The 27,904-nt window shown below is 40.9% G+C and overlaps 1 protein-coding gene across 6 annotated transcripts in view; it reads right to left on the reverse strand.

Moving 5' to 3' along the window:
- Positions 1 to 1,473: 1,473 nt before the first annotated feature.
- Positions 1,474 to 27,904, reverse strand: part of LOC102792470 (ADP-ribosylation factor-like protein 15) — a 95,118-nt gene continuing 68,687 nt past the window's right edge. For 2 of the 6 annotated variants that reach the window (XM_006789987.3, XM_006789986.3), the window contains exon 5: positions 1,474 to 3,301. In XM_006789987.3, the coding sequence (XP_006790050.1) occupies positions 3,149 to 3,301 (153 nt within the window). In that variant the 3' untranslated portion in view covers positions 1,474 to 3,148. The remainder of the gene's footprint in view (positions 3,302 to 27,904) is intronic. The other 4 variants (XR_015719858.1, XR_015719857.1, XM_035907266.2 and 1 more) reach the window with 4 other exon arrangements.

A 27,904-nucleotide genomic window follows, 5' to 3' on the forward strand; every position in this document is an offset into this window, starting at 1 on the left:
ATCTTCCTCCCTTCCTGTCTGCCATTAATCAAGATTCATTTTAGTAAATTATAAATTGTGCCTGCAGAGACTTGAATGTACTGTCTCCATCACAGTAAACATCCAGTTTCGGTTATTGTTGCTAGGTAATGTACTGTGAACAAAAACCGACTAGAAAAGTCTTGACAGACGCCGATAGTTTAACTTTGCAGCTTCGTACTGAGGTTCTGCTGCCAACAAGGACGAGACACTCCCCGAGCCAGACACCAGGCATTAAATGAGCAGAGCAGGTGAAGGTTTAGCGAGGAGAAGACCGTCTGCGTCTTCTTCAGGGGAATTAAATCACCTTTACAGACATGGAGACAGAGTGGGGAGAAGTGGAAGCGTGAGAGGTCCCTCGCCTCTCTTCTTTCTCCCGGGAGGGCTGCTCCTCTGAGGTCCTGGCCTCTTCCCTTCCCCTGGGCACTCGGCATGCCCACGCTGAGGGAGGGCTACTTTGGTGTGACCAAAGGGAAGCAGAGCGATCAAGAGTGAGACAGAGAGATGGAAAAAATCTGAGCAAAGAAAAGAGAAAAAAAAGAAAGAAAAAAGATAAGGAGAGGGAGAAAAAAGGACTTAAAATATAAAGTGAGAGCGACAGGAAGAAAAAAGGGGGAGCGAGACGAGCGCAGCAGCCCATGGTTTGTCTCAGGGCTGCAGGAGCTTCCAGAGCTGGTGTGCAGCAGACTGAAGAGAAGCACGTCTGCCCCAGAGGCAGAGACTGGAAAACAGGATCAAAGAGTCGCCAGGGCAACCTGCATGACACACATTGTATTAAAGCCACACGGTTAATTTGAAAGAGAGGGAAGAAGGGCAAAAGGAGAAGAAAGGGGGAGGCAGAGGTAGCACAGAGTAGAGTATATTTATCAGGCACTCCTGTCTCACTCTGTTAACTTTCCACTCAGAACTTTCTTCAGCTGCTCCACTTTGACTCTCTCTCTTTTTTAAACCTCTGGCTCAAACTCCTCTGTGTCATCTGCATTTTCCTGATTATCTTCCAGCAGCTCAGGTTTCCACGGGTCACGCTAAATCACAAACCAGAGGTACTGTGAAGAAAACATGCAAACTTTAAATTCTTTAAATATTTTGTGCTAAAACATGGAATGCAAATAATCCATTATTCAAATATTTTCCCATTCATACCCATTTTGACCAAATTTATGCACAAAACCCCTTCAGCTCCACAGTTCTGCAATTATTCTGTGAATAACTGCATTATGCCCCTCGATAGCATTCAGAGGAAGTAAGAGGACAAATGTATCAGATGTTTTACTTCCACAGTTTAAGAAGCAAAAGTGATTAAAATGCCAACAAGAACTGTGACGGTAATTTTCGTTTTAAAACGTAAATTGCCTTTTTTGAGACAAATGCAAGATGAGATAATAACAACAACAATGTAAATACTGCATTTTTAAAGGTTTGGGTAATGAAATGACATGAAAAAGCCAACACTGGTGTGATCCCTAGTCAACAGATTTATTTTGCTTTCAAGCAAACAAATGCATCATTCTCACATCAGGTACAAAAAGTGGTTAAATCTCTACAAACCTGACAAAAATACTGATCAAAATAACAACAAACAATACAGAGTACGCAGGAAGGAGGAGGTGTGAACATTATTCATAAGCACATCTTCGGGACAACCACACACCTGTGGCACAATGAACATGACTCATTTTAAGAGGTGTGGAGTCCACCTGAGGGCAGCCGCACTGAACTGGCTCATCTAGGCCAAAGAAGCCCCATCGAGCAGTAATGGAAACAGGGAGCAGAGCTGGAGTGGAGGGGTAGTGTTGGTTTGGATGAAGTGGGGCAGAGGTATGTGATAAACAGCAGACGGGGAGGGGTCTTCAGACAGTTGGAAGGCATTAGTGTGTCGGACAGCGACTTGTCAGATGCAGCTGTTGCTGTGGCTGATTGATAGTTTGTATTTCACCCCGATGGGAGTCTGCAGTCACAAGCCAATGCTGAAAGGGATTATATCAAATTCAAAAGAAAAAGAAAACATACTGTAAAAAAACAAAAACATCATCAAAAAGTGACAATTTTAGTGTTAAGCAACCAAGTCCATTACATTTCTCTACTTGTGGAGAAATCCAGCCTGGTCAATCATTGTTTTTTGTTTCTTTTTTTCTTCTTTGATTTGAAAAAATTCCTAAGTGTGACTCGTGTGTGTATGACATATAAAAAAATCTGAATGCAGCTCTAAGAGGTTAAGACACAGAGCTAGAAAATATATCCTAAGTTGCACATTTACAAAAGCATTCAAACTCATTTCCACTTTCTCTGAAAGAATAATGTCTCCATAAACTCACCTAACACTAGTCACATGATTAGTAGTACTTGTGTATGGCTGCACAGGAGGGTACACAGCAATATACTTGTCTGCATGTGCATAAGATACATGAGATACTCAGACTACACTATTCAGATTAGATATTCAGACACGGTGTGACACACCGATATGTAACTACCGTTCATAACACAAGGCTTTGGACTATGCACTCCAATCACATGATGGCATTCGCTGTTACCGAGTCAAAAGGAGAAGCACACTTGACAGCCATACAGTACTTCCCAGTGGAAAGAACTTCAACCATTCCCACCCAAACATCCTGCAAAGTAATTAGTGGAGATGTTAAACATATCTACAGAGAACCTGGGCTCCACTGTGTGTGTGTGTGTGTGTGTGTGTGTGTGTGTGTGTGTGTGTGTGTGTGTGTTAGTGCTCAATAATGACCAAAGGAATGCCATACCTTCCAAATGCCATTGATTTAATCACAATGGCACAAACAGCAGTAACCAAGATTTCTGTTGTCGGCAAAGTTCAGTGATTTCTTTTGACAAACTGCTTTACGCTGGGTGGGTTTAACAGTCGCGCTCCTCTGTCAGGCTGTAGTAGTTGACTGTCGCTTGTGCACGCTCTTCCAATTTGAAAAATGAGACCGCAGTGAAGGGAGGATAACATACAATACACATCTCACAGAGAGAAACCAACAACTGCTGTATTTTCTTGTGTGTGTGTGTGTGTGTGTGTGTGAGAGTGTGCATGTGTGCGCATGTACATGGGCACCAGCAGGATGTGTTGGTGTTTAACCGCTAATGTCTCCTAGCATTAGCAGCTTTAGCATCATATCCTTGCCGGCTCTGTGTCTTTGTCCTCCAACAGGCTAATGAACTGACCGAAGCTCTCCTTCACCGCCTCCATGTTGTCAGTGGTGCTGCCCTCCAGGATCCAGCGCTTTCCTCGGGCCAGCGGTTCCAGCTCAAAGTACTTCTTGATCTGCAGCCAAACACACGATGCAATCAGCTAAAATAATCATTTGAAAAAAGTTAAATCTTATATTTAGCATCTAACAACAGCTCCTGTTTTCAATACGAATAAAAAAATATGAATCAACATTTTAATTTGTATAAAGTATAAAAAGTAAAATAAAGCAAAAACACAATCGTCAAACTACAGCTTGTAAAGGCATGTAAGCACATTTTCATCTCATATCCTCACCACACTAGGTCAGTTCACACATTACGTCACCCTCAAACATGTGGCAGAAAGTAACTTTATAACGTTGTTCTTTAGTAACACATAAGACTGAAGACATGGTACGTTTTTTAGACCAGTATCCAGTAATTGCTGCTGTTCGACCCCCCCCTCACACACACACACCTAAATGAAACACAACAACCTCTTCATCTGAGGAATAAAAGGGTTGGCACTGCTCTTTGTAACAGTTATTATAAAGTTCATATGTTGGCTTTTGGCTGCTCTTGACAGTGGGGGTGCTGTGAGGTTCGGGGGAGAACCAGAACCAGCTGTTATGTAAAAACAAATCTCAGCAGAGGGAAACAATATCTTAGACCTCCACTGAAGGTACTGCAGGTTGTTAGGGTTTCTGACATTTTCAAGCTGAGAGATATGGAAACAATTTTTTTGCCCGATGTGAACCCAGTTCAGCCATCTCCTCCCGTTTGCCTTATAGCCAGTGAAGAATGCACAAAACCAAATGTGTACTGTCAGCAGCTCTGGGAGAAAAAGGCAAAGCTTCAAATGTAACAGATGCAATAAAAACACAATTTCCCACCTTATTAACTAATTTAGTCAGTTTCACGCTCAGTTTGACAATGTGTACAGACGCTGGGTTGAAATATATGAATATAGGCATCTCTATTTCACACTCATCTTTATTAGAATATTAAGCTACAAGCTAAACTACTGCGTTTTTTCGAATGTAATATTTAGATTAAGTATTGACAGGCTGGAAAGAGGACAGCACAAAGCTATGCTCTGAAGCTATTTAAATCATTACATTAGCTATTATCAATTTAATTGATTTCTTTAGTGCTCATTTCTACACATTTCTGCAAATATCAAACCGAGATTAATGACTGCAGACAACCTCAGTGTTCTGAATTATACAAGAAAACAAGGAGCTATGTGCAGCAAATAAACACCACAAAGTCCACAAGGATCGTCACACAGTCAAATTACTTTTCAACTTCAAGTGAAATTGCTTTTGTCTAGACCGTGCTGGGCTGTCTAGCTGTGCCATGGTGTGTGGCATGAAGAGGACGGAGAGGAGGAGGAGGGGGTGCGCACTCTTTGTGTCTGCTCAAACCCAGCCAGCCATGCCAGCGAGTGGGAGAGTGAGTGCCGTCTCTGCCCCCCTGAGCCGAGTCTCTGTCCGGGTGTAATGTGAGTTTAATGACAGATTAAGTCACCTCAGCCGCGTTTGGCTCAGAGGCCTGGCTAGAAAGCCGAGTGGACCCAAACAGTGTTAACAAATCTGTCTGGGTAACTTGAGCTGCCCTAGCCCAGGCTCTAGCCCCAGACCTAGACTGTAGACGATGTGGCTGGCTGCCTGTCTGGCTGGCTTACTTGTCAGCCTGTAGCCAAGGCCCTCTTCTGGAAGACTTTGGCCCCTGCACTGGCAGACAGTCAAAAGTCCAGAAGTGACCTCTGTGCAAGTGCAGACAGGCTCAAGCTTCTCTCACTTCCCCTCACGGGCCAATAGAACACACCCAGGGGCATCTCATAGTGTGGCAAATACCTTCTTTAGCACTGTGCGACAGATGAGCGGCCTTACCAACGACGGCAGATGACTTTTCAGTTTTCAGTGCAGCTTTACACTTACGTGCGCATGATAAAACCACTAATCTGTGATCTCAAACAATCCCCTTTTTACTTAATAGCCAACTGATATGAACACCTTCTTGAGAGCTACATTTAGACACTGCATATCAAATCCAGAGACTTTAATCACACAATTCAGCTATTATATGCTGCTAAAAACACTGCCTCAGTATTACATTACTGAAAGAATCAGCAATGTAATGCAATCAGCAGTGTGGCCCAAACCAGTTTCTCTGAGATTAAATCCTCCTAAGCACACTTATGCTTGCTTAAGGAATTGCGTGAGGCAGTGGTATGGGTAAGCCACACAAGACGTGGATTGCCAGATGGCTCCAAGGATGACCACTGGGTCATCCAGTCTAGCTTCTTCTAGGTCATACAGACCGGAGCGTCTTGCCTTGTGCATGTTAGAAAGCAGCTTATACATGCATGAGGGTGTCAAAAATTCTTTAATCGCTTGTGTCTGTGTCAGCCGAGTTCCTGCTGCTCGAGCCTATTCATGTTAGCCAACAGTCTGCGCTCTCAGGAGGACAGACATGAAACCCAGGAAAGGTGAACTCTTTGGTAGCAGCCCTGAATAGTTAGTAACTTCTGAGACTATGAAAAGTCTAAAGACTGGGAATGTGTAAGGAATCTAACATACCCAAGGGGCAGAAGACAGACATATAAAATAATGTTAAAGCATGATTTCTTTTTGGAATATGAGCCTCGACTTAAGTAAATGAATTATAGATCTAATTTTTAGGTTGTATAATATGTGACCCAGTGTCCGCAGGGAGTGGCTGTATAATATAGTCAGCTAAGCTTAAGCTCCAACCCTGGCAAGCCTACTTTGGGCTATTTAAGATACCCAATGGGCATATATGGCACGTGCATCCAGCTGCTCCCTGACCTGTGCCGGATTACTGCATGTATGGTCACTCTTGGCATCATGCCATGTCAAGAGGATCTCCTGGCAGAATAAAAGAGCTTTAATGAGCTCTGCTCTGGCCTCTTGACCAACTAAACAAACCGTGGAGCCACCTAAAGGGGCAGGGCAGCTATGGAGATACCTGATATTGCTGTCTGATACTACATGTGAAGAAAAAAAAAAACCCCTAACAAATTTATATCCTCTCCTCTGCAGTTGTCTTCACCTTCTAAAAAAGCATAAAGTAGAGCAGGTGGCAGTGGGCTCAGATGTCTATATTTTAAATTATAAAGCAGAGAAAAAACAAAAACAACAAAAACTGCCAGAAGTTTTTTCTCAGTATGCTTATTTAGCATATATTTAGGTACACCAGTACAGTTTCAGCTTCTCCCAGCATGCCCTGGATAACAGGTTTCCAACCCCAACCCCAGTAATTACCTCCAAAAAGTCAATTTCATGGATCATTTTCATTATTTTATTGGTACGCAGTGTTCCTTGTAGTTATTTCTGCTGTTGAATTTGTGCTGAGTAATTTGTGGTTAAGCACCTTTTCAATAGTGCGATGGCAGAAGTCCAAGTTAACACGGTGACATTAACATGTTCAGGATCTTTCTGATAAAGCTTACTACGGTTCAGTAGGTTGGTGCTATGTTTTTAACATATTCGCAGAGGTTTACAACAAAGCCAGATGAAAGAGATTTAGATTTGTTGGATACACTTCTACAGCAGATTAGGACCGAAAGAAAGTTAAATGATCTGTGCTGTAAGCTTTCCATTTCTCATGTAAGGTTGACACTTTCCTCGGGTTATAAAAGCCTGAAAAAACAATTAAATTAAATAGAGTATTATCAAATAATACTAATAACATCTTACTGTTTAAGTAATAAGACCATAAACCGAAGAACACAGAATGTTAATCTGAGAAGATGTTGGTTCTTTTTAAACAAACGAAACAAAGTCAAAACCTAAAGAAAAGCCGTTAAAAATACTCAGACAAGTTATGATTTCCTCCACACAACAATTGGTCAACCAACAGTTTCGGCCTAGAGCTTTTAATTAGGCTAAACTTCAGCAGAGACCCTTTTTAAACAAAAAGAGCATCACTTCTTCTCACAGGATGTGAGCAAAACACATCTTTTTATGTGTATGCAAATAAATGAATAACATGGCCTTCGATGCCCTTCTCCTAATATTTACCATGACAACATATCTATGAAGCGTCACTGTCACATGTCAAAACCTCACCACACGAGCAGGCACAAAACTGGAGAGGGAAGCAATAGGGGGTCTCTTAACCAGGGAAAGTGGCAGACTCAAATATCCAAGACAATCAATTACACCATCCCTTGACATGTTGGCCCCTGTGAAGATATCAGTCACTTGGAAAATGGCCCACACTGGCGACTGCATTGAAACGGGAGGGTAATGTGAGATCCACTCACCATATAATAGATATGCCTTTGTTTGCTTTTCCGCCTTACCTAAAGAGCCTTAAAGACATGAGAAAGCCTGGAGGTCCCCAAGAGAGGAACACCTGGGAAGCCTGTGAATAAACAAACACTGTGCCTCAAATTGAGGGAGGTGTGAAACGAAACAGCCCACTGGCCAGTAAATAAACCCCAAAGCCTATGTAAGCACCTATTTAAAGCTATAACACTTTCAGTAATGGACTGAAGATTTTGCATCTAAGGTGGGCAAGTCAAGGTAGATCATGACCTGATCACTTGTTTGGTTAATGTATTAGCAGTAAGTAGGGCATGAAGTGAGCACTGCAGAATCCCTCTTTGAATATAGTTGAGACAGCCAGCAGCTGGCACAGCACAGCGAGAATACAATAATAGAGCTCAACAGGATCTCCATACCAAACCCTTTCCTATTGTGTGTGCACAGCAATATGTATACAAGGGCTTCCCCCAACCAAAGACTTTCCCAGCCATTAGTCGCATAGTCATTGCATGTTGTTGATGATATTAATTAAAACATTTAACTATACTTTTGGGATTCTTTTAAAAACGGTTTGAGTTGCTGAGCCCAGAAGAGACACTACAAAGGGTAACACTGTTGATGCTTTGCTAAATCACAAGGAAAAACGCCATATTCTTGGGATTTTGCCTCTCCAAAAGATCCAAAACTTTAAATTGCCTGCAAATCATATATACTCATCTAATAACAGCAGACACCAGTCTTTTACATGTAAAAGCTGCCACATCACAAAAGGTTTGAGGTTTTGTTGTGCATTTGTATGTTTCCAGTCAAATCCCATTTAAACGCTACATGGACTACGAATCTCGTCATCGACCAAGCTTGGGTCCATTTTAAGGGAGCAGTGATATGATTTACATGACTCCACTGTTGTACAGCAGAATAATAGCTTTGCTTTTAGATGCATTTTGTTCAACTTTGTGTACATAAACTGACTAACGTGGCCCAGTGGACCAATCGATACTCTGACTCCTGGCCAGCGGACGTTTGTTACCGTACCCTACGCTATACACTGACCGACAGACACAGGTGAAATGCCAAATACACAAAAGCACATTAGCTGTCTGGTAGCAATTATATTTTTGAGGGATACAGAAATGGAAGCAATCAGCTTTTGTATACTAAAGACCAGAGCAATCACCAATAAGAAGTGCACAGCCGAAGACCTTGATGTTTCAAGCTGCAGTAGATTTAGGGCACACTCAGGAATGCAAAGATCCATGAAGAAACCTACAGCTGTACTTTGAAGCAAATAAAGAAAAATGGATGTAGGAGGTTTAAGAACACACCAATGGTGTCAAAAAAATATCTTGCAAAGACTTTAAACCTGAATTCTGAGCATGACAGGAGTGAGCGGGACAAACAAAGATGTGGACTTTGAGTTAAATCCTTTCATTTGCTGTGGAAACAATCCAGGTCTAGCTAGCATGTAAAAGCGCTGAGGCCACCCTGGAACCAGACCAGAGTTGTAGAACTGTTGGAGCAGGCAAAAAATGTCTCAAGTCCCAATGTCACAATGTAAAACCTGAGCAGCCTTGAGATTTACTGTCGTGTTCCACTCAGGTGAGACCACAGGGCTTCCCTTGGGCTCAGCTTAGCGCGGGTTCAAAGTGATTCACTTGCAGTACACTTTTCTTCAAAGCCAACTGACCACTGCCAGATCAGAGTTATCCTCAGAGGCTCTGTAAATCAAGGATGCACAGGGGACATTCTTACAGACTCCTTCACTGTGCTCCTTGGAACAATGTTATTGCTTTTAAGAGGTTACACGGTGATAATGTTCTTTCCATATAAGCATTTTGAAAATTTATCTAGAAGATGTGCATGAGAAAATTCCCATTTGGACAATGAACAGGTAGATCTTTTCTTTTTGTTTTTGCTTTGTTTTTACAAGCACAGAGGTATTTGCTTTTATTTTTCTTGCAGCAAGTCATATGACTTCCAAAAACGTCTGGCTTCCTCATGGGTAAATGATGCATGTTTCAAATTTGGTAGTGACAACATCAGATGCAGTGTTTCTGCAGAACACATCCTTACATATCTACATAGGAGAAAAGGGAAAAAAAGAAAAAAAAACATGGCATGGTATGTGGCATAGTGAGACAAGGGTCTAGAGGACAGGCTAAAAATATCTAAAGCAATCTGACCAACAGAAAAATAAGTAATGACTCAAAAACACCAGAGGAAAAAAAAAAACCAGGATGGCAACCTCTTTGGTGTCCCAGTGAACGCACTGGATTTTGTCATTTTTAGCAACTGATGGCAAGAAAACCTTTTTCCAAACAATCGCAGTCCAACTTGGATTAATGGCAGTCACTCTGAGTCAGACTGGCAAACATTTGCAAATTAATTTCTATTCTCCTCTTGGAATGGAACAACTAAAGAAGATGTCATTAAGATTTGTTTAGTGCAAAGTTAAAATGAAAAAGTTCTTGTCTGAATTTAATAAGCTGATGTAATGAAATGGGCAATTAGAGGCCTTAAAGCTGTGGCTGATTAATTTATATGCTGATATTGGTACAAAGATGTCCAGAAGATCACTTGAGAAAGGAAAAGATAACATGCTAAAATCATACCTGAAAAACAGGGCGCACTTAATTTCATAAGCTTCTGATGCTATATATATTTAGATCACAACATCTAAGAGACCTCTTTAGTTGTGGTCGCTGGCATATATCGTTAAGTGAAGCTTAGAGATGAGGTGATGTTACAGGCCAGAAGCATGAATGGCATTTTCTATAGAGTGTGGGCTGGGGGCAAAGGGGAAGGAAAACATCCGCCCTCTTGTGCAGGCTGGAGAATAATTGGCAGGTTCAGTACAGGGAACAAGGCCCCTTCACCAGGGTTTGACCTGCAGGACACTAAGAAACGTCTGCGAGGGTAGAATATTTGGGAAGTGTGTGTAGTGGGTGGGGGGATGCGTGCGCATGTTTGGCTTGCCTTATTAAAGATTTACAGTATCTCAATTTATGAAAGGCCAAGGGCTCCCTGACAAGGAACATCTGGTCTATGGGACTTAAACGGGTGAGCTGGCGTCCTGCCCATGCTCCCTGCTGCAGGGGCCAATGTGCCAGCACCTTCCTTTAAGCCCGCCCTTTCTCTCTTCTTCTTGTGAAGGGGGCTGCCTTGCTGTAGCAGCCCACACAGAGGGCTCTCAAAGCCCAGGAGGTCTGTCCCAAGCCACCGCCTCCTTCTCCAGGACCCCCCTAGTGGGACTGTCCACCCCTTTCACTCTGAGGCCCCCCTTTCACACTGCAGTTCTGACAGTTAACCAGCTTGAAAGCTGCAGCAGGCCCCCGCTTCAGCACACAGCACGCGGCAATAGAATCAAAGTGCTCCACTCCTGCAAAAGATTTAAACCATGCGTCAAGTTGGAGTCTGTACACACACCCTCACATAGCAACTTCTCTTTGCAACGCTTACTCTCACAGACACAGACGTGCAAATCAAAGGCTATCAAATTTTTTTCATTCAAGGTTGCAGGCTTTCATACTTTTTTGTTGTTGCTTTGGATACCTTCTCATATTTATAATCGTAATCACATAATCAAAGGATTCAAAAGCATACATGAACATGTTTGCTTGTAATGTGTAAACTAATCACAACAAAGCTTTTCCCCCTAAAAACAACCAACTGGCAGGCAAAAAGGACGAAAGGCCAATCAGAAAACAAAAGCTATGATGAAACCAAGGCTTGTTTGTTCAAAACACACATTTCCCAACATGTGTTCCAGCTGCTTCAAGCAAATTTCACTAATTAAAGTGCACGTCACTCTATGAAACCAATTTTCGGGAAATTCACACATCGGTGGTGTCTCTGTGGATATGCATGGTTGTGGAGCTCATCATCAAACATGAGGTTTGATGTAGTTTGAGAAATGTGTTTGTTTTTGATGCATGGTTCAATGCCCTTAGTTAGAGAACTGCTTCTGTCTGGTTTTAATCTCTTCCATAATAAGAAATCAGTAGTGTATACCCAAAGATGTGGATCAGTACAAACAAAAGCAGCCATAACCACACACGATCATTTTCGTACCGCAACAGGCAAGGAAAGCCAATCCTGTTCTTTTTATCGCATCAATTAATTATCAATAAAGCCAATAATGGCCTTTAACACTAAAGCATTTAAGAAGTTAAGAACAAACTTCTGTGAAGCCTGGATATAAATCTACCAGGAGCCCCACATTTGTGAAACAGTGCTATATCCATCAAACTTTTAGAAAACTTGTGAAAAAGGGTACATTTCAATGGATGAAAAACTCAATGGAAGGGAACCCCCCCGAGATTCCCAGCGTTTGATCCATGTGAGTCAGCAAGGGAACTTTGGGGTCAAATCGCATACTGAATAGGCTTTTCGGAAGTCTTGTCCTGGCTTGTGGCGGCCGGTCGTCCGACCCTGCTTGACCGAAAACAAAGGGAGGGCCACTGACCACAATTGGGAAAGACGGGATTCTTTTCTCCTACAGAGGAAAGTACGGTGCTGAATAGGGTCTGGCTGTCTGAATTGCGCTCCAAACGGATTCTGAGAGTGAGGACCCACTAGGGTCAGGGTTCAGCGGCATTTGACGTGGGCTATGGGAAAATGCGTGCACAGTGCCCACACAACCTGCCAACTGCCCTCTCACCCACAGTGCCCCTTAACCTCCCAGAGGGACAGACCACCTGCCCAGGGATGACAGGACGAGAAAGGCGGTATGGGTGGGAAAAGGAAAGAAAGCAGAAATGAAGGTGGGCGGGAAGGCTGCGCTAGTGGGTTAGACAAAGATGTAAGCGAGATAAAACATCAAAGAAACAAGTAGTCTCTAAGTAACTTCACATACTGGTCTTCCAAGGTCTAGCACACATTCTCCAGAGGGTAATCAATATGTGCTGCTTGACTGATTTTCCAACTTTTGCATCCCAAGGTGGGCTGGATGAAGCCCCGGTTACATGTCTAAGATCTCTCTTGAGATTTGCAGTGCTTTTTTTTGTAATCACTCACAGACTACAGCACATGGAAACAGAGGTTAATAGCAACATGGAAATGTATGTTACAGTACCCCTAAAAGTGGCTCATCATTTATCAAAGACTCAGGTATATCTATCAGCTAAAACATCTGGAGTCAACTTTTCCCTTCTCAGGAGTACAGTTTCACATGGGACCACCAAGAAAGACAGAGTTTATCAGCCCAGTCTGCTCTGAATCCTCTATTTTTTTTGTAAGCACTTTCTGGTTATCACTACCAGGAGTGACAACATCCTGCTATGTCTGTTCCACCATCTGTAAGAGGATATGACCAAGCAAGAGTCAGGAGCAGTGTACCACATGCAAAATGCAAAGGGGACGGTCACTCCGGTGCTATCACCAAGGATAAATTCCTCTGTCCTGTTGATAAGAAACAAAAGTGTTTTCACAAGCCCATCTTATTACAGTCACCAAGAAATATTGATAGAAAAAAAAAATCATATTGAAATGCAGTGTGAGTTGAGGGGAAATCAAAAGTATCAATTTAAAGTGTAAAAAGAACCAAAAACCTGACGGGACTTGTTGAGTTCTAACACCTTGAAACATCTCTGCATTAAATTACAATACTACCTGAGTGAATTGGAAAAATGAGAGCACAGACTGATTAATTGTAATAGAAGACGTAAAGGCAGACGCTGACATTTAAAGACAGCTTAATTGCAAGAGTCTGTTGGAAAATCAAGCTGTCAACACCGTGTTTTACCAGAGAAGATAGAGTCATCTAAGTGCACATGGTGGGGCCACTGGCTGGAGACACCTCTTAAAAAAATATCACGCGCCGCTTTACATGGAATGTCACACTTCGGAGTGCCATGCGGTTCACCTAATCAACTGACGGAAGGGAACTGAACTCAGAAACTACACCGAACCGTGTGAAGTGTTAGCAAGCATATCTGTGTGAGATAAAAATCCACCATTAAGTGCATGTTGTAGACTTTCATCATCGCTATTCAGTTACAGTTACATACTATTCTAGTGTTTCAGTGCTACCGGAACACAAAGGAATGCAGGACCGTAATCTCATTCTTACTGTACATTTCCCCAACCAAATGATATTTGTGTACTCTGTACAACAGCATGGACCTCGAATATAATGAGCAAATATGAAGTGAATACATTTGATGCTAGTGGCGCCTGCAAGAAGAAGTTAAATATTACTCATAAACTGAAAGTCAAACGAATAACAGCCAGCAGAGTGGAAGAGTGCATTTTATAAATCCATAGAAAAGTGTACTCTTATTTAAAAAAAAATACCTTCAAGAAAAGACACTGGATGAACTTACTCTAATAAGCAACAGATCACCAACATATCGTTTATGTAAATGGGCTGAAAATAATATATATATTTTTTTATCATCTGTACAGATAACTGCTGTTAAAATGCTGTCAACGTGTCCGGAGGCTAACTCAAGCTCGGCTTTCTGGATGTTGCTACATTATGGTCAATATGTTTATATAATGTGACCACAGAGTCATTTGCACTTGGCAAGAATTAAGGGACAGAGCTCAGCAAGGGCACCTGCTCCTCATCCATTTTTCTCCTGTAGCCAGCAACACAAGTCTGGGGTTGGAGAGAGGGAGGTGGGGGTGGGGAGCACTGGTTGCTGACCGGCTTCAGTCTAGACGGCTCAATACGCAGTTGACTTTTTAAACCCGCTTGTCTGGAAAAGAGCAGACGTGAGGTAAGAGGGGGGTGAGCTGCAGCAGAGAGCTGGTGGTGCATTTTGGCTGCCATAGCCAGCGGGCTAAACTCACTAGGCACAAGCAGAGGGAGAGAGTAAGAGAGGGAGAGAGGGAGAGAAGAGGGGGGGTGGAAGAAAAAAGGAAAGAGAGGAAAAGAGAGCGAAAGAGAAACAGATAGAGGGGCAGAGAGTGCAAGCAAGAGACACTATCAGAGAGAGCCATCAGAGTCAGTGGCTGGGGCTCCATTGTCAAGGTCAGTGAGCGGCAGAGTAAAAAGTCACACCACCTGACCCCCCCCCCACCTCCGCCGCCTGTCTGCTTTCCTGCTGTTCATCCCCTGTCCTCCTGCTCAGTACCGCCATCAGTCTTGTCTGCTCACTCAGCACACAGCAAGGAAATCTGATCTAAGTGACCGAAAAAAAATATTCTATAGTGAAGCTGTCATTGTACGGGATGTATTTTACAATTCCTCTATTTACTTAGTTTGATAAGGGGAATACACCCCAGGCAAAAACAGCTGTATATGATTTCGGTTAACATCTGAATACATTCCTTTTTCGCATGAAATAGCCCGTCGATTCCCCAGATCTGTGAACACTATGGTGGTCTCCCTGCTGATGCCGTTTTTAACTCTGCACCAGAAATTTTTATGCAACAGCTGGACCTTTTAAGTTTGGAGCCCATTCATCTTCATTTGGCATCGTGGAGAAAGGTTTTATTGGGAAATTAGTAGAATTCAAAAAGAATGTCTGTTAGAAATGCTGACTGCACTCGAGCTGCAGTTTTCATTAGTCCCAATTTTTGGCAGTCAAGCTGATAAAAATTATTTGACATTGCACAATGATCTCATCTTTACAAGACTGGCAACGAGCCCGTTTGGAATTTGTCTTAATTATTATTCTGCAGAGAGCAGGAGAAAGATGAAATTGGCTCACTTTTACTTTTGCAACATTACTTAACTCTCTTAAGGCGAAAGCAAACCGCTGAAGAATACAGACATCTGCTGAATCATTTGACGAGGCTGCAGCACTCCTTTACCAACGTACGTGATTAAACCTAGATGAAAAGACTAAGACAGGTCATAGCTCTCAGACTGCCCTTGTGGTGATTAAGCACTGACCGCAGCCTTTTCTGCCCATGAGGTATGTGAAAAAACAAAGGGCAAGCCACGCAACACATACATGCCGTGCAGCGTTAAGCATAGCATCACTTTTGTCGTGAGCATCAGTGTTTACAGACCAGCTGAGTTGTGCAAACACTCCTTTCGATATCACCGCCCCTTCCTTTTCCATCAAAGGCAAACTGAGAAAGGACATCCATTAGGACCTCTCATAGATTAAAGTCAGTCAATGGAGAGACATTTAACATCATCATATAAATAAATAAATAGCACAGAACACTTGTGATTAGATCAAAGTTTCCTTTTCAACGCTTCGTGTCTGTGTAGAGTTAAGACTTGTGAGTGTGTGTGAGGACAATAAGAGTAGCCCCCCCACTCCAAAACCTAAATCAGTGAGATCAAATCTCACAGATTTTGCCCTAAAACTTGTCTTTTTGAAGTTCCCTTCAAAGAAGTCAAATTATGATCCTTCACTTCAACTGCACGACCGCGTTTTAACTAAACATGACTGTATTCTGCAAAGCGATCAAGACTTTAATGCTCTGCTGTCCCAATGACTAATTTAGCATTTTACTGAAGGACATTTTTAAGGTCAGCCTATCACATTTTTTTTTTTCTTTCATTTTTCACTCTTGAAGACGTGATTTCATGTGTTTCAATGTGACTGTGTGTCTTTTCCCTCCTCTACTCGGGTCACTCCTGCAAAAAAGCTCTTAACACTGAATTTACTACCTCCCTTTTTGCTTGTGCTAATAATTATTTTCTAGAGGACAAAAAGGAGGAAAAAAGGTTGGTATTGGCAGCCTTTGTAAACTCTTGTTTAATAGACTAGTAGGGGAGGACTGAATAAAATAAATTGTCACATTTCAGTCTCATTTGTGACGTATGTGGTGCACAACTTTTATCCCGATGATTATTCTAAATGAGCTGGCAATTATTAGACATTTGCACTCAGTAATGACGCAAATGCAAGGTATTGTAAGGGTGATCTTAACAACTTAGTTATGGCCATTTGGTAAAGGAGTTGCTCACGCTGTGTTGTTTCCTTCTTAAGGTTCATTGATTGGCCCTCATCTTCTAAACAACCAATCAGCAGCCACTGGGGAATTTTGAGCCACCAGCGTCACAGTCCACAATGACACACACACCATGTGCCAGACGTTTGACGAAAGTTTCAGACACTGGGCGCCACATGAGTCACTGAGCACAGCCACCACCCAATGTGTGCCAAGACCTGCAAGTTCACCATGTGCAAAATGTGACAGAGGACAGTGGTTGACTAGCCACTTCCGTCTGGACTATTCCCAACACAGTTTGATCAAAAGTTGTGAGAGGACTTTCTGCAATGTTAAATTACTGTCACGGACACTAGAAAAAAAGAATACTGTTCCAGCTACATAAGAGAGTCAAAAACCTATAGACTCCGTTTAGTAAATTAGGGGTCTTATGCAGCAGAAATGTTGTTCTGAGGACCCTGCTTTTTCCCCCCCTCTATAGAAAGCCTAATTTGGTCTGCATTAAATTTCCTTTAAGTCATATTTGCAAACTAAAATAGAATTCTGATGGTTTTATATTAACTGAACAAATGTTTTTAAACTCAGTTCCATCATAACCACATCCGGATATATATACTTCCTGGGCTTTGTGTGAGAATTTATGGTGAGTCATCTTAAAAGCCTCAATTTTAACAAATTACCTGTTTTGGTCATAACTGCCAGATCGCATGCCAACACAAATTATTAGGAACCCCTCCACATTTGGATCACATTAATGCACTGTATATTCAATTAGCAAAGAGTAGGCAAGATTCAGCATGTGCAAGAGCGACATAGTTTGTGCAGGGTACAACTTGCAAAAATGTATTACTAACCCGGCAGTGCACCTACGTACATGCTGCATGCTGAGATAACTTATGAACTAATTAATGGCTAAAAACAAGCGATCAACTGGATGTAACATTCAAGTAGCCATCTGGATGTCTACCACCTGTCGTGGGTGAGTAAGAGCATTATGTGGCTAGGAAGAGATGTGTCATATTTCAAACAACAAGTCAGTGGATTTTACAAACTTTGTCCATTACTACAATTGCTAAAGGGCATATTTTTAAATTAACAGATTAATTTATTTATAAATACTTTTACCATTTGATCATGTGTGTCTCTCTAGTTTTAATTGTAATCTCAGTTTTCGCACAAAATGTGATGCATTCACGTGACTGATTTATTAAATCCAACCTCTATCTTGTGCAACAGGTATAGATAGCAAAAAAGGTTGCATAGTAACGTCATAGTCACTTTTCTAATGGTAAAAGAAATGATCAATATATTTCAGTGAAAGCACACAGTGCTTGTCTTTGTGCTTTTACTGCTCACATAAAGATAAACCCTGTAAAGACAGACAGATGACTTGTGTTTGAGATATCCCACAGAAATAAACAGATAAACCATAAATAAAAACAAAAACAAAGGTTTTAGAATTTCTAGTAAGAACACCAGTGCAGTACATTACTTCAAATTTATGCATCATCACATCACTGGCTTAAAGTAAAGATAGTACAGGACTTTCTCTGATGTTAAGCTAGAACAAAGATATAAAATATGAACTAAACTGAAAAGAAATAATAAAATGAAGACATGACTTTAAAAAATACACAAGGGTGCTGTTTTGTTTCATTTACTGTGTGAAATAAACAACATGAAAATATGTCTGGCAGCTATTCTCTGACCAGCAGTTGTAAAACAACACCCGACTGTAATTAACTTGAATTAATTTAGCATGCTTTTCTAAGTTTGGCTCAGAAAAACATACAAATAAGAATACGCACAGTGAAGAGAGTCGTCACTATCATAATCAACAATGAATGACTACATTAGAAAAAAATACAGATTTCAAAAAGCATGATGAAACATCTAAAAGGGTAATTATGACTGCACGTAGGTTTTCATAAGAAACATAAACAGCAGACTGTCAGAGCTTTGCAGGGAGGCTTGCAACGCTTCCCTGCAAAAAAAAACGACAACAAAAAGAAACAACCGTCACCAGTACAAAGATTTCTGTTCGGTGTTTTTCTGAAGAGAAAACAAGGATGCTGCATCAGTGCTGTAGAAAAAAAATACTAATAACTGATGCACCTTAAAAATGGTTTCTGTGACATCCATGGAACAAAAGGATGAGAAAGGAATACTTTCCACGCGTTTCACCCCTTTACTCAGTTAATTAAATAGAAAATACTGCTATCAAATGACTCTTGTCAGATTAAGTGGGCGTTAATGACGATAATGAAATGCCTGCAAGGGCAGAGGTTATTAGTTACTAGAAATTGTATATATATTATTGTGCAACATTAAAGTATCTAATATGCAATTAGAGGTGAGAACCTAGAAAATGAGCTACTTTCTGAAGAGTTACAAGCAATTTAACTTTAACTGATTAAGTGACACAATCACCAGAGGGAATGAACAGTACTTTTCAGATAACTGAAGTAAAAACGTAATCAGAGAAGATGAAGCAAAGCCTGCTAAGTGAGCAACACTTGGAACTGCACCAAAACTTACCAGTAGCTTTTTTATTTCCACAAAGTACTTCTCATTTCCATTGTCTGGCTGTCTTTCCAAAGCTTTCATCTTTCTTTACTTAGACCCTTTGGGACTGTCTCTTCAAGCGAGTTGGTCTGCACAGAAGTACTAGAGGGGTATCACCTGCAGCTGCCACAAACACTGCAGAAAACAGGCTTGGGAAAGACTGACTCCATCTGAGGTGTCAGCTATACCGTTTGGTGTGCATGACAGGTAAACAATAACATCCCTTAACACCCACGGATTACTTTAAAACGCATCAATTACGAAAGATTATTTCGACGCATCCGTTAAGCATGCCATTATCCGGATGTATACACATTTCAACAATAATCGTGAGAGTTGGAATCCCATCCTCTCTATTGTCAATGACTGGAAGTTCATTTTCACAGATGATAAACAGATTCCATCTGTCTACAGGCTAGGATTACTACTGAAAAGGGGGAACAATATCATACATGTTTAGCAGAAAGCCCGTTCTGCACAACAGATGCTAAAGAAGCCATTTAAAAAGAACAGAAACAAGCAGAAATCATATTTCAGAAAAGAAAAGGTTTTTGGCTTTTTACCAGTTTAACAGCACATGGCACACATCCTGTTTGTACTTCCACATGCTCAGAAAGCAGAGCTACCACAGGCTTCAACTGGAGGCTATGACACCCAAAATCATTTGATTCACTTGCAGACAGTTAGTGCCCTAAACTATTCATCAGAAACACGGTGTTCTGAGTGGATGTTGGCACTGAGGACTGGTCATGCCGCAGCCCACGTAGAGTCCTTCTGGTCATATGGTCATTGGAGACCTTTAACATTTCACTATTAGCTCCCATTAGGTCTTAGGGGGCTTAGTCACATCCTTAGACATTCTGTTTATTCTCTCACAATTACTGGTTAAACCTGAGGGGCAGTGACTAGGCTTTATGATTGACATTTCTTGCCACATGCAAGCAGACAGGATGCAGTCATACAGATTCACTGATCAAATGTTTTTTGTAATTTGATTCACAAAAAAAGAGAAGAACTAAAAAAATAATAAAGTTAACAGTTTTCTGTGCTTGCTTCCAAAACTGCTTCCACTCTGCCAACCAACACCAAAAACGAGTCATGTTACCAGCCCACAATTCCTTCATGGTATAATGCAACATGGCACAGTGATGTTAATGCTTTAAATTTGTGCTCACGTATCCACAATGACAACAAAAAACAAATATGTGGGCTTGCAAATCTGGTACATGCTGATGGTACAGACACAGATTTGTGCTATGCCCACAGTATAGGAGGCAAATTGAAAACAATTACCACCACCCACTTTGGGACTGGAAATAATACTGTTCTGAGTGGGAAATGAGAAAGATTTCCTTCTATATTTGTACTTAATAACACAAGACATGGCATCGTGACGCTATGACTATGATGCACACTACACTTGTCAGCAATACTTTGATAACAACTTAGGTGTGAAAAGCTACCTTAAAATCTCGCTTAATACTTCAGACACAAATGCATATGAAACACTGGTAAAACAACTATTCTCAAATGTTTAGCGCAGATCAATGTAACATTTCACCAATGCTGCACTAAGAAGGGTTTAATTGGTTTCAAGAATATTTCATAATTTCATTTATGAAATATTCATAAATGGGTGCAAAAGTTGCAGAGTGAATGAAGTAAACAGTCTTTGGGCCGAAAAACTGCAGAGACAATTGATGAATACATCAATAAAACACATTCACCAATCTTTACTTTGATCACATGTGGTGCAACATTCTTATTTTTATCACTTGATATTAATTTTGTTTGTTTTTTGGCAAAAATGTGTATTAGTTTATTAGAACGTGTGGTGGGGATTATTGCTCTCTGGATGTCGGTGTTCCCCCAGAGGAAAGTGGTGGGAAAAGGAAAGTCTGGACATCCCTGCTCAGACTTCTGCAGCTATGATCAAGACCAGTAGCAGAAAATAGATGGCTGTCTATAAGTTTCAGAACTTTGTTTATTATCCATTTTAACAAACACAAACCACAGCCATTCTAGTCTACTGTTTGTCTGTACCATGTATTATTTTTATTATTTTGCGTTTTTAATTTTTTATACCCTATAAACATTTTGTGGTTAAAGTTGTTACCATCTGTGCATCAGAACTGCAGACTGTCTTAGGGCGACATTTACAGAAATGTCTCGGTGTCCATGTTCCTTAGCAGTGATCCAATAAGAGCCTCTAAAAACTTTGTTTAAACAGACGCTCAAACTCTCGGCCTCTCAAACGCACCTGTATTAGAATCTTTTTTTCCCCTTTTAGAAGATCACTAAAATCCAGTCGTCTACCTGGTTTTGTTTGTAAAGAAATGCTTAATGGTTGAAAAAACACACAAAGGACGAGTTAAGTACCATGTATACATGGCATGGTACTGTGTTGGTGAAACATGGAGCTTTATAGTCCTGCACAAGGATGTTCCATGTGTCTACTCCCACTTAGTAACAGTGTCAAAAATCTGTGGTAAAACTGTTAATGTGGGGTGATGTTTGTTAACCTTAGCTTTTTGGTGGTAGAGTAAAACCAAGAGTTAAAAACTGCAGCCATTGTCTGTGCTTCTCTTCTGAATGTTTTGATCTCTGAAGTCATTTTTTTCTTCTTCTTCATTTTGTGGTCAACTTTGCCGTGGCCATTCCCTTTCATCCTGAAGCAAACTCTTCAACTAATCAACATACAACAAAAATGATGAACAAATTGTCACCTTGCTGGATGTACACAAGCATGACTCCATATCCTCTGTCTTGGCTGTGTCCTCTTAGCCTGTCCCTCTGCACAGCCAAGACACAAATGTGGAGAATTAAAACTGTCTTTGGATGAAGACCCACATTAGTCCCAAAACTAACTTATTCCTTCTGACTGAAACATGAAAATTATCTATATATGAATCTGTGCTGATTTAAGCCAGATTTGCACCTTCACACAAATGTTCCTGTCATGGCAATTCAGACTGAAACAACTGTTACTGTTGCCATTTTATTTGTTCTGGTTTACAATGGTTTACAGATGGGAATCCACCTGATGGATATCCATTAAAAAAGATGGAGAACTTAAATCATCTGGAACTACATTAATCAACTTGTGTATTACAGAGCACCATCTACATAGAGACAAAATCTTGGTTTATCAGTTAATTATTCTTTTGAATCTTACAGTCTTTGAATTTAAAAAGAACAATCAGATAAACAAGGTGGATCACAGGATTTGGTGTGTATGAGTAAACAAGCAGAAAAGTAAAACGGTCACGACTAAGCTACTTTTTCACAGTTCTTTGTATTTGAGTTAGAAGATGTTTGCATTTAAGAGTTTCACTGAGGTTCAGGTGCAGACCCCGAGGCTTGACTAATCCTACTTGGAGTGCCAGTCCCATTAGACCATGTAATCAGGAATGCACTGCAAAGCAGGTGTGTTAATAATGCTTATTAAACTAACGCCCATTTACTGCTGTCTGCTTTGGATACCTGATGTTTGTGATGTCATGACAGACATGGGATGGGAGGGAGAGAGGAGGAGGTAAGGTTAGTGAGGAGTATTTTCACAGACTGGCAAGTCCAGACAGAGAGGCAGAGCGAAAATAGCTCTAGGGGCAAACAAGGTAACCTTTTTCAAAAGACGCTTCAGGGGGTGTCTGCCAAGTCCCACACAATACTGTCTGCAGTGAGTGTCTGTGCTGCAGTTGTATTGTACTGCCGAACAAAATATCTTAAAATGTCTGGGTCCATCTTCTTAAGGCAGATCAAATACACTGCAACAGTCCAAAGCTGCTCATATAAATGCCAAAAGTTCATCACCACCTGCAAATTCACCTGAACCCCCCCCCGTTAAATTATTACTGAACAAATGGCAGGAGTTCTGCATGCAAACAAAAAAAAGCTAAGAGTACAATATGAAGCACTGCTCTGGACTTTAATACCACTTTATTACAGGTTGACTAATGCAGAAAATTATTACCATGCTGAAAAAAAAAAAAGCTATTTAGACTATGAGGGAACAAGGTTTAATCATTCCGCTGAATTGTGGTATTGCATTTCCTTAGAGATTACAAGCGGAAAAGCATCTTATAGATTACATTTTAACTCTGTGATTATAGGCCATTTATTTCTTACTGTACTTGTGTTTGATCATTACCACTGCTGTCTGCTGTTATCTGTTTTTTTTTCTGGTCCATGGAAGTTTGGGACATTTGTTTTTTCCAACTGTAATGATAAACATGTTATACATGTCTATCACACTGTTATACTGTGGAATGCAGACCTAGTCTCCCCACTGGTGCCCCGGATTAAGCCAGGCACATAAACATGCTCCACTGAGGTCATGCATATCTCTTGTGTTCATGATATCATGACCACAAAATAAGCCGTGAACACCTAGGATGTAGCTATAATCAGATGTCCTACATGGTAACTGTTGTTAAGAATAAGACCCAGAAAATAACACTGCCTAAATCATTTGAAAGATGAGCATATCCCTTCTGAGACATCTCCGTGATTCACAGGGAGGGAGAGAAGGGGGGACATGTACAACAAGTCTGGGCATATCCATGCCAGCCAGGACATCCCCATTAAGGGGCCACTTGCTTCTAAAAGTGGAGAGAGATGGGCCATGTGGATCAGATGGCCAGTTGTTTACAAGGTGGGTTCCCACTAACATAGATAAGAACTGACAAGAAAGTAGGTGATGCTTGACCTTGCTCTGACACTAGGATCAGAGGAAGAAAAAGAAAAGGGGAACATACAGCCCTCTTTCACAAGTGTTGGGACATACTATAAGATGTAAATAAAAACAAAACAAAACGTTTCAAAATTTTCAATTCACCTTTTACTGAAGGACAACATATCAAAAATAGAGATATGACATATACCATCTGCTCAACCTTCGCATAAAATAACTACAGTAAACTGCATTTGAATTTAAGATTTACAGAATCAGTGGCCAGAATTATTTTCTCTTTGCGTTCTCTTTATTCTAGGACTGCATCCTCTTTGAGTTTACCGATGTGTTCTGGTCTCATTCACGGGTAATGTACCAGACAGAGCAGATTACTGCCTTTCTTCATTCTCTCTGCTTGGCTGAGGAAGTTCTCCCTGCCCATTTCCTTTTGCCAACTTTCTCCGTTGTCCTCTTAGTCAGGCTGACAGGGACACCAGTAGTAATTCTGGAAAGCCCTACCTTGTTTTTCATAAAGACCAAATAGGTCAATGCAACTCAACCAATTGCATCAGAAATGGGAAGTAAACAGACTTAGTTTGAATTAAACAGGATAGAAACCATTTCAGTTGCTTATTTGTTCTTGCTCCATGACTTTTGCCCACTGTTTCTTTTGAAGCAACAATTCAGCCACAAGGACTGTTTGAAGTGATGGTTACAACTGGATTTCTGTGACTGAGTGATTGCTATCAGTGACTTGTGTTTTCTTAAGTCCTTCAAGAGCGAACTGAAGAGTTCCACATTGGCTTTGCACTATGAGAAGACCTGGGACCCAATGCAGTGTTTACATACACTCACTCATCCATCTCTCACACAACAGTGACTGAGGAGTGTTGGGCAATGAGGCGTTCAGATCTTGTCCACGGTCTATTTGTCCCCAATGAGCGGTGGCTTTTTAAATGCAAATAGCTGAAAATATAGTCATGTTTCTTGGCTATGCCATGTAAGGTGTGACACACTAAAAGAAATTAAAATAATAAAACAAATGTCTTGTCTACAATAACTTGTAGAATGGAATGAATAAAACTCCATATTACAGAAGTAGCTATATAGGACAACCCACTAACGATTGACCAGGCAAAAAGAAAAATGTTATGTATGTTCTCTTACTGTCTGGAAGTAGTTGTATTCTCATCATGCGTGCCTCAAGAGGAAAGTAGCTCAGGAGTATCTTACAAATATACAGATTCTACTTTGACACGTACCACCCACCCAAACAGTATTGGCAGCAGTCTCATCCAGCGTGATAATGCACCACGCCACATAATTTTAAAGTGTCCACAGTGGGCTTGGGAACTGCTCGAGAAACATGAAAAAGAGCTTAAAGTGTAATTTGGCCACCCAACTCCTTGGGCAGCCACAGGATATGGCACAACCCATTGGACCCAAGGGATCCACTGCCAACATCTTGGTGCCAGACACTACGGGACACCTTCAGAGCAATCTGTGTCCATGCCTCGACAGGTCAGGACTGTTTTAGTGACATGAGACTGACCTAAACAACATCAGGCAGTCTGTTTTAATATTGTAGCTAAGAGTTTTATATTGACATTTGTTCAACTGATTAAAAGCTTATCTACAATTTGCATCTGTCTACTCTTTCAATTTCGACTTAGGCTAATACAGTACAACAGCCATGTGGACAGTACCTTTTCAGGACCTTTTACCAGTGACTTAAACCCTGCCGGTGTCATGTACTCAGACGTACTCAGACAGACACAGTGAAAGAAAAGAAGGAGAAAGAGAAGAGCTGGCACAGAAGTAAGGTCCACAGGTTTGGCATTCACTGTGGCTGGCAGAAACATAGCTAAAGATGGCTGAGTGCATTCCCAGCCCTGGCAGAACAAATGGAGCTGTTGTTTGAGTTCAGAGAAGCTGGCCATCAGAAAGGACTCTGCAGGAGGGAAGTGACAGGGTGGGTAAACCAGACAGGGACATACGAGGACACTGGAACAGGGTGGCAGGGTTGCATCGCTGACACCACCCACTTCAGCTCCAACAAACAGCATCGAACAGTTCCCGCAGGAGAAAGCTTATGTAGAAAACAAAACAAAGGGTCAAACTCAGTGTAAGCCGCCAAGTGAAATGCAAAAGAGTTTGTACTATATACGAAGAATGTGATCTGCTTGGAATGTACAACAAAAATAAAGGAGTTACAAATAAGATGAGCAAACACGCCGTGACATGCTACTTTCTCTAGGCATTTAAACTGCATAATCAAAGCCCGTTTTGTTTATATTTTCTGAGTGAAAATGACTGATTCACAAAACAGAGCTTCAAAATGTTAAGAGATTATTTAACCTCAAATTATCCGTTAGGATAAAACTGTCAGGATTTTCCTGTCTTCTTTTGCTTTCAAGCACTTTGGGGGGGTAATCTAGATCACAGCGAGCTGAGGAGGACCGTCTCATGTGGCACAGATAGCCCAGGGGATTCATCTGTCATCGGATGTGATTAAGACATACACTGAGCTGGAACAGTATCACTGCCCAATGCAACACACACTACGAGCTGCCACAATCTAAAGTAAGACCTTTAGGTTGTGTGTGGAGGTGATGGATTTGAGCTGACTTGAGGTAGTAAGATGCTTCAAAAACCCTTTGGTCCAAACAGTTCAAGTAACTAAAGTTGCTTCACGTCAAGAATTATAAAGAACACAATGCTTTTCCTTGAGAAGTAAAATTTTCAAGACGAGCCAAACCAAAACAGTTACAGTGTAATGTTAAGTGGCTCTATACTGGAAACTATTTCTATTTGAATACTTTTTTTGTTTAAATAAATATTTTGAACAGTTGTGAAACTATGCCTAAAGTTTTGTTTTTGGTTGTTGACAACCGCATGCAAGTCATATTTAATCCCATAACTGTGTAGGGTCTGTGGATACCGACTAATGAAAAACTAAAACACGCGTAACAAGACCACAATAATATTGTTCCTTTCCATAGAAACATTTATAATTATTTCTAATCAGATGTACATGATGCAACCAGCCTGCTCGCTAACTGGAAATGATGTGAGGACTGTGTAATGGCGTACAGATTGGGTTAAGTACAAAGCAGCCAGTATGGTTCAGTAACCCTTTTAGCATGATACGTTATCTTGTGTGAAGAATGTTTGAGATAATGCTGCAGCTTTAATCATACCCAGGCAGGCTTGTGGTGCTCACAACACCTGGCTTCCAAATCCTGTCCGTCACATCTCCATTTTTGGTAGACATTTTTTAGAGGCATTAACGGTGCCTCGGTGTACGTCTGCAGACAGGGTGGCTATGGCTGTTTACCAGCTTTGGCTACAGCACTAAAACAAAAGAATGCTGCTTTTGACAAAAGACAGGATTTTATTACAACTCATCTTAGAGTCATTTGTTTTTAGGTTTAGGAATTTACAAACAGAGATGGGGTTTTTTTTTTTGCAAAGTCCAGACACGACTACCTTTTTCTATGCTCTTATTTTCTGAAGAAGAAGAGCAAAACCAACATATCATTGGCTTTTAGCAACACTTTAAACATTTCATTCTTCAAACACTGCTCAAAGGAAATATTAGCTACTTTACTGGCCTGTTCTTTTTGACAGCACCGATAATGTAAAAGCAGTAAACATGTAATCTGAACCCCAGTGTGTCTGGTCTGAATTATACCTCAGAGCTCAGATCGTATTTTAAACATATATACGTAGACAAGACTGAGATTACAAAGACTATGAAGAAGACTAGCTTGTTAAAATTCCATGCATCCGCTTAAAGACCCCAGACCTTTTTAATTGTTCATCCATTTGCCTACTATTAGTACCCAATACTTACACATTATGAAGCTTACTTATGTTCATTTGTATAATCACTGGTAGAATCTTAGTGCAATAACATGAACGGTAGTCCAATGGTATGGGGGAAAAAAAATACATGGCTCATTTTAAGTTTAACAGCTTCAAAAGAAACAAATGATTAAAAAAGAAAATCAGAAATGATACTTTAGGAGGTGATATTTAACAGACAGGTTCTAGGTGACTCTGAAGAGGCCGTGTAGCTCTAATACAAAACATTTTGACAGATGTGCACAGAACTTTATCAATCCCCAAAATGTACAGGTGTGCAAAGCTTAACCCTCATGCACAAAAGCCTGTTTCCACATCCAGCATCACAAATCTGTTCTCTCTTTGACGGGTATGGCCATATACTGTTTACATGAAAGATGATGCTTGCTGATGCAGATGAGCACCTCCCAAGCAGCTACCTCACTCCCCACCTCCC

The sequence above is a fragment of the Neolamprologus brichardi genome, chromosome 12, assembly GCF_056152115.1.
Source record: "Neolamprologus brichardi isolate AB-2024 chromosome 12, ASM5615211v1, whole genome shotgun sequence".
Classification (NCBI taxonomy): Eukaryota; Metazoa; Chordata; class Actinopteri; order Cichliformes; family Cichlidae; genus Neolamprologus; species Neolamprologus brichardi.